At 43.3% G+C, this 10156-nt stretch overlaps 1 protein-coding gene across 4 annotated transcripts in view; it reads left to right on the top strand.

The window, feature by feature from the left end:
• The first annotated feature begins 8775 nt into the window (after positions 1–8775).
• The window catches only part of UACA (uveal autoantigen with coiled-coil domains and ankyrin repeats), a 98143-nt gene continuing 96762 nt past the window's right edge, over positions 8776–10156 (top strand). For 2 of the 4 annotated variants that reach the window (XM_058541971.1, XM_058541975.1), the window contains exon 1: positions 8776–8952. In XM_058541971.1, coding sequence (XP_058397954.1) covers positions 8869–8952 — 84 coding nt within the window. In that variant the 5' untranslated portion in view covers positions 8776–8868. The remainder of the gene's footprint in view (positions 8953–10156) is intronic. The other 2 variants (XM_058541969.1, XM_058541970.1) reach the window with 2 other exon arrangements.

Raw genomic sequence — 10156 nt, 5'->3', positions numbered from 1 at the left:
TTCTTAGATCAGGTAGACCAAGTTGACATTGTGGAGTTGTAAGACTGAAAAGTATCGGCTATTTCATACCTTCTCATTTCTCCTCAAACTTCCAAAAACCCTGTTTCCTCATTGCCCATCTTCCTTTTAACTGATGGTCATGATTCATGAGAAAACAGAAGCAATCCAGTTGAGACCTTCTTCTTTTCTTTCCACTAAAAATGCCAACCTATATGTATCTGAACCTGTATTTTTTGCTTTCACTCCTGTTACCACAGAAGATGTGTCTAAGCTTCTGTTTAAGGGATCACATCCCTTTTCACCTTCTCAAGGATTTAACTCCTACAGGTGTCCCCCTTCTCTGTTTCATCAGTCCTTCCCCCTCTGCTGGACCATTCTACCTCCATTCTCTCTTGAACCTACGTTAGCCAGACTTTTCCCTCAAAACTGATGGAAACTATTCTGTCAAAGCTATTAGTAGCATCCACGATGCCAAACCCAATGGTCACTCATCTGTCTTCGTGCTTCTCCATCTTTCAGCAGTATTTGCCAGGGCTGACCTCTGAAAAACCATTGTCTCTTTGCTGCTGAGTAACCACGCTGGTTTTCCGTTTGCTCTCTAGCCATTCCCTCTCAGTCTCCTTTGTGGTCACCTTCTCCTCTGCTGTTTTCTAAATATTGCACTCCCTACATCTTGGCCCTTGGCCCTCCCCTTCCACAATAGCTTAGCCTTAAAATGCTTATCTGGTCCCATAGCCTTAAATTCCATTTATTTTCCCTTGATTTCCAAATCTGTGTCTCCAGCCCCACCTCTCCAATGAGTTTCACTCTTGCTACTTAGGCCATCTACTTAATATATCCCCACCTGGATGCTCAATGGGCAGCTCGAACCAGCGTGACCAAAAAAAAACTCTTGACTTTCCCTTCAAAACATAGTTCTTGTAGTCAGTCATCCCCTCTCAGTAAATGGCACCACCATCCACCTAGTTGCTTAATGTCTCACTTTCTGTATCCCATCTACCAGCAAGTCAGTTCTAGATCTAGACTGTATCCCAATCCTGTTCGTGTTCTCCTGCTTTCCTTCCTGGTCACTTATGATCAATTATCTCCCCAGACGTGGGAAGATCTTCTTAGTATCTAAAAAACGTCACATCAACCCTTGTTTAATTAGCTTCCTCTTAGAAAACAATCCAAAATCCTTACTTTGGCCCATAAGACCCTACTTGTGTTGGCCCCAGCCTGCCTCTCTAAACACATCTTGCTCATATTCTTCTCTCACTACGCTCCAGCCACACTGGCCTTCAATATGCTCCTGCAACATGCCAAGCTGGACCTCCCCTTATGGCCTTTGCATTTGCTGTTTCCACTGCCTGGAGTGTTCTGCCTCCACATCTATACTTGGCAGGCTCCTTTCTGTCATTCAGGCCTTAGGTCAAAGTCACTTCTCCAGAAAGACCTTCCTTGCACACCCAATCCACAGTAGCCCCCTCCTCCCTTGTTCTCTAGCACATTACTCTCTTTATTTTTCTCATGTACCACTACCTGAATTTATCTTGGTCACTGATTTATTTGTTGGCTTTGTCTCCTTCCTCCCACCACTCTTGCTAGAATTAAGCCCCATAAGACCCTTTGTCTATCTTGTTCCCTTCTGTTTCCCCAGCGCTGTCTCACACATCATCTGTGACTAATGGACAATTGCTGTATGAATAAATGAACACTGTGGACACCCAACAAAGATATTTCTAAATACTACAATTGTAAAGGTAGTTGAGGACATTGTCTACTGCATTGCTCACTGTCCTATATGTAAAGCCACACCCACATGAGAAATTTATTTTAGAATGCAGCATCAGGAAAATTTTACCTCTATTGAGAATTTGCTGTGCTTTCTCTTTTTTTTAGTATTAAGGCTGTCACTGATTGTTTTCATTTTTGTTTTGCCCTGGTTGTTAGGAAGCTGAAAGCCAAATTTCAAACTCAAGGACAGCAATCATACTTATTCTAATAGTGAACAAAAATTCTCCCTTCCTCAGATTTATTTCCTACTTTTGTTATTGGAAATATGGTAGTAAAATTTGTAATGTCACCTCAATTTCTTTTTGGAGAGAAGTGTGATTTAAACAAAAGCATGTAAAGTGTTAACATTTTGACACAGGCTGGATAGTGTTGACTTGGAGGGAGCAAGGTGATCTTGGATGGGAGATTTCTGGCTATAGGTGTTTGTGTGGTAGTGAGCAACCTGTATTGTTATTAGGTGATTTGCTGTGATTCATATTTGGGAATTCCCCAAAGTTACTTTAATTAGTGTTTATTTGTCTAATAAGAGCCCAACCCTCTGAGTGTTAGGGTTTTTAAGCTTATTTGCGCTTGTTGACTTGATGAGTGTCACTTCAGAGTTATGAGCAAAAAAGTTGATGGATCTTGAGAGTTCATTATTCTCTGAGAGCTCACTGTCTCAGTAGTGGAAGAAACATGCCTTTTAGCTTAGCCTTAAAATGCTATGCCTTGATCTTAGGCAATTCATGGACCACACCCTTCTAAGGTTCAAAGGAACTGTTCTTAATTGTTGCTTAGGTGGAGGGACGGTTTTGAAGTTTATGGAGCATAATATATACATGCTTCTCCCTAGCATGGTGAAATTAAAATGTAACTCTTTTGAAGTCCAGAATGTGTTGGTATTTTAATTTATTGGTTATTTTACGTATTTTGCTTGTGGCAACAGCATTCATGAAATAGCCTTAGGAAAAGCATCCATTGATCCATTAGTATAGAATATCTTTTGATACTTGTATTAAATCGATATAGATGATGTAAAGAATATACACATGGCTAATCCATGAGGGCATAATAGTGGACAAATCTCTTTGAATAGTTAAAGTGTGCTTTTCAAACAGCTCTGATGGCTTACATGCAATGTGGAATAATACCATTTTATGTTAGAATTGTACCTTAATTTAAAATTTTCTCTCAAATAAACATTGTAACTAAGTATTACTTAGCAATTTGATACAAAATTATACTTTAATTTTTAATGATAATTTAAACATTGGCGGAAATAGGGATGTTGAAGGGACACCCAAGTAAAATTTTTTCACAAACTGTTCTCTTTCAGGGAGCAAAAGTCTGAGTCTTTTGATAACCAAATCCAAAAATACATACATACATAAATCCTGTATGATATCATGCAAGGAACTAATTTTTAAGAGTAACCTTTTAAAATACATATTTTACCCACACTTATATGGGTTCAAGTTTTTATATAAAAGTCAGGATTTATATAACAATGTATTAAATTTGTGAAGTTATTTTATGAAAGAATTCCAAATAGTACATTTAAAAAATATATAATATAATATACAATCTTATACAATATAAAATATGATAATATAATATATAATATACATAATAAACTGTGTTTACATATAACTTTATTAGAACATCTATATATCCAATATATTGCCTATGACCTCCCTTTTGGCATAACTTAAACCACTTTAGTGAATAGCAATTTTCATTTAAGTGACTGTAAGGTCATTGTTAAATGTGCATCATAAAGCTTGGGTCATTTACCAAATGCATTTGAACATGAGATTTTCCTTGACTTATTCTGTCTACAATGTTCTTTCATTAAGATGAGTAGCTAAGATTGGCATGGAGTAACTGGCAGTATACTAGTCACATAATTTACTAGTAATTTAATTATTCAATAAAGAGTACTTACTAATACCTTGCCAGAATTTTTAAAGGCCCCTGGAGATCCGGAAGGGAAAAATTATAAGGAGGACAAGTAAAACTATCATTTAAAATCTACATAGATAGTCTTCATTTGCCATATTTTTGATTCAAAAGCAAGGAATTTTTCTATTCAACTTCTTCAACAGTGCTGAAGTCTTGAAAGTCTTTTGGCTCATTGTTTGTGCATATTCTGGTATCCTGGCTGAGATAAGAAAGCTCCAAGGTCCGGGAAAGTTTACTATGGAGTCAGATGGTTACTGATCCCTGAAGCAAATTCCTTGCGTTTATCTGGTTCCAGGGTGAGTAGCCTGTTTTAAAAGAGGCAATCAAGAGTTTCTGCCTTTGAACCATGTGCACTCAGGGCCATCAATCTTCTCACTGAAGTGAAGCCAACAGTATTTCTGGAGCTTTGTGTAGTCAAGACTTGATAACAAAGGTTAATTTTCACCAAATGAAACGGGTTGGGTTTTCTTGACATTAAACCTGAATTCAAAGAAACAATCGTGGGTATCTCCAATGCTTTTAGGTATAAATTCATTTATGCTGGGGAAGCCTCATTTTGTTCCCGACCATGCCTCTCCCTGTGTTTTTGCTCTCTCTTTCAGTACTGAAACTAATGGCACATTGATGTGTCATAAGTGAATGACAGTCTGTAAATGCCAAGGAGGACAGAAAGATAGGTGGAAAGCAGCCCTCTTTGGGAGATAACTGGAAGACTCACAGTCTCTATAGCAGAACCCAAAACAACCCTCAGCAAGAGAGATTAAAGAAGTTTCTGTAAGAGGGAATTGGCATCCCTAGAAGTTTTAGTGCTGAATAACTAAGAAAACTCACACAAGTGTCTATGGTCATGTGGAGCAGAAGCTAACTCCTCTGCCCACTTTTCTTCTTCACACTATCATTTTGGATGGAGTCATTGGAGAGCTTACTAGAAATGCAGATGATTTTAAAATTAGTGCCAAAGATGACCTATTTATTTTTTTAAAGCTTTCTTTCATAATGTGTTTTAGTTTTGAATGTGGCAAGAGAAGAACGTGTGAGAACTGCCTCAGGTCTCTCATTCCTGGGGCTGCTGTATGAGTTGTGAGTGGGGGTGCCCTTCCACGTGACCCCGCAGCCACACGTGGCTCTGCCAGCTATCTGCCTTGGCATTTGAGCTGGGAGAGAATGGCTGATACCCTGGGTCCCTCCACGGAATTATCTGCTGGCTTCATTGGCTGGATTCCCTGGGGCTACCAGGAGTGGCAGGAAGCTCTGAAAATGAAGAGGGAAGTCATTGGACATGGAATTCATAATTGAAGCTTGTCTGGAAGGAGACCTTCCTGTTTGAAAAAGGATCATTTTGTGTGTAAATGTGTGCATTTAAATGTGTGCATTCAATTTTGTGCATCCACTCTTCATTCTCCTCCTTCTAAGGAATTATGTTTGTCCTCTTGTTGCCGTTATCATCACATCGTTATCAGTGAGCATCTCCCACCTGTGCTCTCTTACCTGCTCTGGGTAGTTCCCCTGGGTGTCCTCTGCCTTCCTGGTGTTCCTTCTCACCTATGTGCAATCACTGAAGCTCCACCCAACCTGGGGTACCCTCCCTTCATGCACACTTGTTTACTGTTCTTTTCTTTCCCGGAATACCACCCTCTGCGATCCTACCGTACAGTGCAGGAAGTAGCTGTTCTCCAACGGAGCTACATATGTTAACTTTTTCCCCCAGTCTAAAATACAAGTTCCTTGACAGCAGGAGCCAAGGGATAGAGGTGGTAAGGAGACTAGCTGGTGAGGAGACTAACTTCTTCTTTTTGTGTTATTTGAGATTTCTTTACCATGTGCATATATAACCTAGTAAAATAATTTTTAAAAATGCATTTCTCTTGCTGGGTTTCATATATTGTAAAATGTAAGAGGCAAAACAAAACAAAACAAAACTCATATAGATTCAGTATGGTAATAAATAAAAATCCATCTAGGTTTGATAAGTGCCTTTTGCTCTGAAGAGAAGATAAAAATAAATAACAGTGATAATAGTTAACAAAACAAAACAAAACCTGTCTGGCTGGATGCTAATAATAGTGACTTTACTTCATGTAGGGGGCTTCCAGATCAATATAAAAAACCTTACATGCATATTCAAACCAGTGCTATTTACTTAGCTGTTCTCAAATGGGAATAAGCAGACATCAACTATCAAGTTTCTATCCTGGAAAAATCCATAAAGGTCACTGGACACAGACACCATGGGGACATCATGCAGACAGTTCATAAAAATAACTTGCCTGACATTTTTGGAGCCTGATGCAAGTTGTACTTGTGGCTCTGTCTATTTCCTTTGCTTTATCCAGTAACAACTGAAAAGAGGCCGGTTACCAGAGCTATGAGATCTTGGATGCTTCAGGAGACACCCAGTACAATATAAGGCTGCAATTAATAACTCAACAGACAGTTACCGGGCAAGACAGTGCTACTGGAAGGCACTTAACATTTAAGATTCAACCGGGGGACTAGCTGGTAAAGGGGCGCTTATCTTCAGTCCAGATCAAAGGAGTTGATTGAGGTACAAGTGTTTGAGTAGCACCATAGTCTCAGATCATTCCCGTGTTCACAACAGGGGGAGTACCATCCCTATGTTACATGAATACACAGAACAAACAATAATAATTTAGTCTAATAACCAAAAAGAATGCATCAAGGCATTCAGAAATATTTATTGAGCACCTAATACATGCTAAGCACTCTAGGGAATTCAAACATATATCAGTTATTCCCTGGTTTTAAGGAGTTTGAAGTCAAGTAGTGAAATAATGCCTGTTCAGAACGTATGTGGTAGTATCATATGAGAAGTAGAATTATTCAGAGGATGCAGAGATCATTTTCAGCTAAGTGATCAGGGAAGGCTCTGTGAGAGAGTAGGGCACTTGGAACGGATGTACGATTAAAAAAAAAGTTTTGGGGCTGGCCTGGTGGCGTAGTGGTTAAGTTCACGTGCTCTGCTTCGGCGGCCTGGGGGTTGCAGGTTCAGATCCCGGGTGCGGACCTATACACTGCTTATCAAGCCATGCTGTGGCGGCTTGATAAGTATACACATACAAAGTAGACAAGAATGGTGCAGATGTTAGTTCTGGGACAATCTTCCTCAAGCAAAAAAAAAAAAAAAAAAGAAAGTTTTATTAAAGTATAACATACATAAAAGTGTACATATCATAGCGTACAGGATCACTGAATTTTCACAAACTGAATATGCTAGTTATGTAATTAGTACCCAAATAGAGTAGTACAGTACTCCAGAAGCCCCTTGTGCCCCCCTCCAATCATTCTTGGGGGGAGTAGGATTTTGTTAGCTGAATGTAGACAGAGAGAAAATTACTGGAGAAGGGATCAGCATGCATAACGATGTGGAAATTGAAAGGTATGACCCCTGTTTGAGGAAGGCGTTGAAGAGTAATTTGCTTAGTGTTAGCTGGAGATCAGGGTTGGGTCCAGGTTGTAGGGCCTTACAAGCCAAGTAAAGGAGTTAGATTTTATTCACTATCTGCTGAGGGTTTTTGAGCAAAGGAGAAATATTTTGTAAGACTTTTTGATGATGGTTGGTAATTTACTGGTGATGGGAGTGGTGAGAATGGAGGTCCACGATTGGTGGGGAAGCTTCCATAATATCCAGGTATGAGACAATTTTGGCCCTGCAGCGGCAAGTGAGGACAGAGAGTAACTAACCATCCACAGGAAGAGCCAACAAAAACTGAATGGCTGTGGATCTGGAAGAAGGAGGAGGAGTCAAAGAAAATTTCTTTCCATAGAACTAATCAAGAGACAATGTAATAACTTTCTCAGGTAGTTCATTGTTATTTACTTTTTTGTTAAGGTTTAACACAGTCTTTGAATGCTGTCTCTGCAAGAGAGTTCTGAAAATTCTCTTACAGTATTTAAATAAAATCTTGAATTACTCTAAGGAAATTCCAGAGAAAGCAACTGACCTTTCAGACAAAAAGAATCCTTTGTTAGTCAGAGACATGTACTGTCTGTCTTCTCAAATGGGTGCATGCTAGAATAAACATTTTGCTGGGAAAAACTGACTCCAAGGAAGACTTTTGAAAATGTCTGTTAAACGGCAAATTATTGGGTGCTGCTCACCTGCCTGTTTCTTCATCCTTTCTTTAAATGATTCTAATTAATCCAGATTTCTGGGTAGGATGAATTAATTAATTTCATCCCATATTTTTACCCGTAATGTATTTCCACAGGAAACAAAAAAAAATTTTTTTGAAGAAAAGTCTATGATATTGTTTTCTTTGACAACTTCTTGTATCATTTTGGCTATATGGGTCATTTTTAATTGATGGCACCCCTCCGCCCCCCGCCCCCACCCCGCATTCCATCTCTTTCCTTCCAAAGCAGTGGGTTCTTCACTCAACAAATAATTACTGAGCACCTAACGTGAGCTTTGATTTACTATAATGTCTTTCAAAGTCTGTTCTTAACTGTATATTCTGTATAACCAGCACCTTATTCCTTAGGGAGGCTGTTTGTTTGGGGGTTCTGATGCGTGCAGTAGTTTCCAGGTATTGGGATTTGTGTAGTAAAACATCAGCAGATGGAAGGAAAGTTGCTCGTGAAAGCCGGTGTGTGTGCAGGTAACCAGGAGTCCTTTCGGGGACCGGACGGAAGGAAGGGGACTTTACTTGGGAAAAAGGCACGTGGGTGGGAAGAGGAGGGGAGTCGGGGAAGACAGAGCTGGCGTAGGCTGGAACCCGCGGTCTTTCTAGACCTGAGGCTCCACCACCTAGGTAGGCGGGCGCCGGTGGCCTGCCGCGTCTCTCCACGCCGCTGGCCGCCCCGCTTCGCCGCCCCACTAGCAGAAGTTCCAAAGTTTTCCTGCGGCAGAGAGAGGAAGGGTGTTATTAAGTTTGAAAGGGAAGTCCCTCCCCCTTCCCAGATTCCGATTGGCCGGGGCCTGCCCCACCCCGCCAGGGCCGCGGGCGGATTGGCTGCGGGAGAGGAGCCGCGCCGCAGGCTCCCAGCCGTCGGCGGCCCGGGGCCCCCAGGTGGCAGGTGGGCCGGGAGCGCCTGCTCCGCCGCCCCGTTCTCCGCGCGGCCGCAGACTTGAAGGCTCGCGCGCGAGGCTGTCGCGCCGCGCCTGCCGGGAGCGACTGCCAAGACTGGGCCATGAAGAGCCTCAAGTCCCGCCTGAGGAGGCAGGACGCGCCCGGCTCCGCGTCGTCCGGCGCCGCCGCCGCGGCCGCCAGCGCGGTGAGTGCCGCGCCCGTGCGCGTCCCGGGCCCCCGGCGCTCCCCGCCCGCGAGCCGCGGAGTCCGCCTCAGCTTTCCCTCAGCCCGTCCCGCTCAGCCGGCCCCGGCGACTCCTCCTCCCTCAGGACGGGGCTCCCTGGGGACCCTCCCCGCGCCGCCCCCGGGCCTCGACGGGCCCCTTCCCCGCCCCTCACCCGCAGGTCTCCCGGCGCTTCGGGGCTAACGCGACCCCTCCTCCTGCATTCGGTGTTTTTTCTGGGTTATCCCCCACGCCCGGCCCCTCCCCTCTCCCGGGGCCAGCCCGCGCCCCCTGTCCCGGCTCCGCGGGCCGAGCCGGGCCCCCCTCAAGCCCCGGGGCTGCGGGCCTCGCCGTCCAGGTGCGCAGGCCAGCGGACCCGGCGCCGCCCCGCTCGGACCCTGGACCGTCCGTGGGTCCGAGACTCGGAGCGTAGAGCGCGGCTGGGCTGGGTGCACGTCGTGTGCTGGCCGCTGTCGCCGTGTCACTGGGGAGGTTTGATTTCTGAGTGAGGCAGATGGAATCGCGCGTAGTTGTCCAGACAAAGCCCCAGATGAGTGGTGACCCTGGAGGTAGTGGTGAAGTTGGGAGGCGGTTGTCGCGTGGGCCGTGTACGTGTCACCTGTGGACAGCCCCGCGCGGTGTGGTCTGCAGCCCCGCCTCGGCGTGCGCGCCGAGAAGTACTCAGGGCCTCTCTTTCGTTGGCAGGAGAACAGAAGTCTGGAGACATAGCCTGACTGCAGATGTTGGGATTTAGATAATTTGGCAAGTTAGAAGAATGACCATCTCATCAGAATTCTATATTGTTAAAATAAACGTTATTTAAAAAGGCTTGAGTTAGAAACGTCAAGGAGATGTAAGGCTCAAATTGCTCAGTTGCGCGTTTGGACTAATTGAGACGGACCTTTATAATTTTACATAGAGTTTAGCAAATTATTATACGCTTTTTGTGAGCATACTAATTAATCTGCTTTTGCCTTTGAGTTAATTCAGAATTGTGCCTTTCTCTCCACCTGACTATTTCTAGGATGATTTTACTTGGACTTAGAGGAAATTGTGGTGAAACTAGGTTCTTTAATATCCAATTAAAAAAAAAGGGATAGCTTCAGGTGGCTTGATATTTAGTGATTTGGGGTTGTTTAATAAAGCATGAAGTTATTTTATAAGCTCATAGAAGGAGAGATTACTT

The sequence above is a fragment of the Diceros bicornis genome, chromosome 5, assembly GCF_020826845.1.
Source record: "Diceros bicornis minor isolate mBicDic1 chromosome 5, mDicBic1.mat.cur, whole genome shotgun sequence".
Taxonomy (NCBI): Eukaryota; Metazoa; Chordata; class Mammalia; order Perissodactyla; family Rhinocerotidae; genus Diceros; species Diceros bicornis.
The sequence above is the reverse complement of the archived record's forward strand: the minus strand, read 5'-3'. Positions and strand labels throughout refer to the sequence as shown.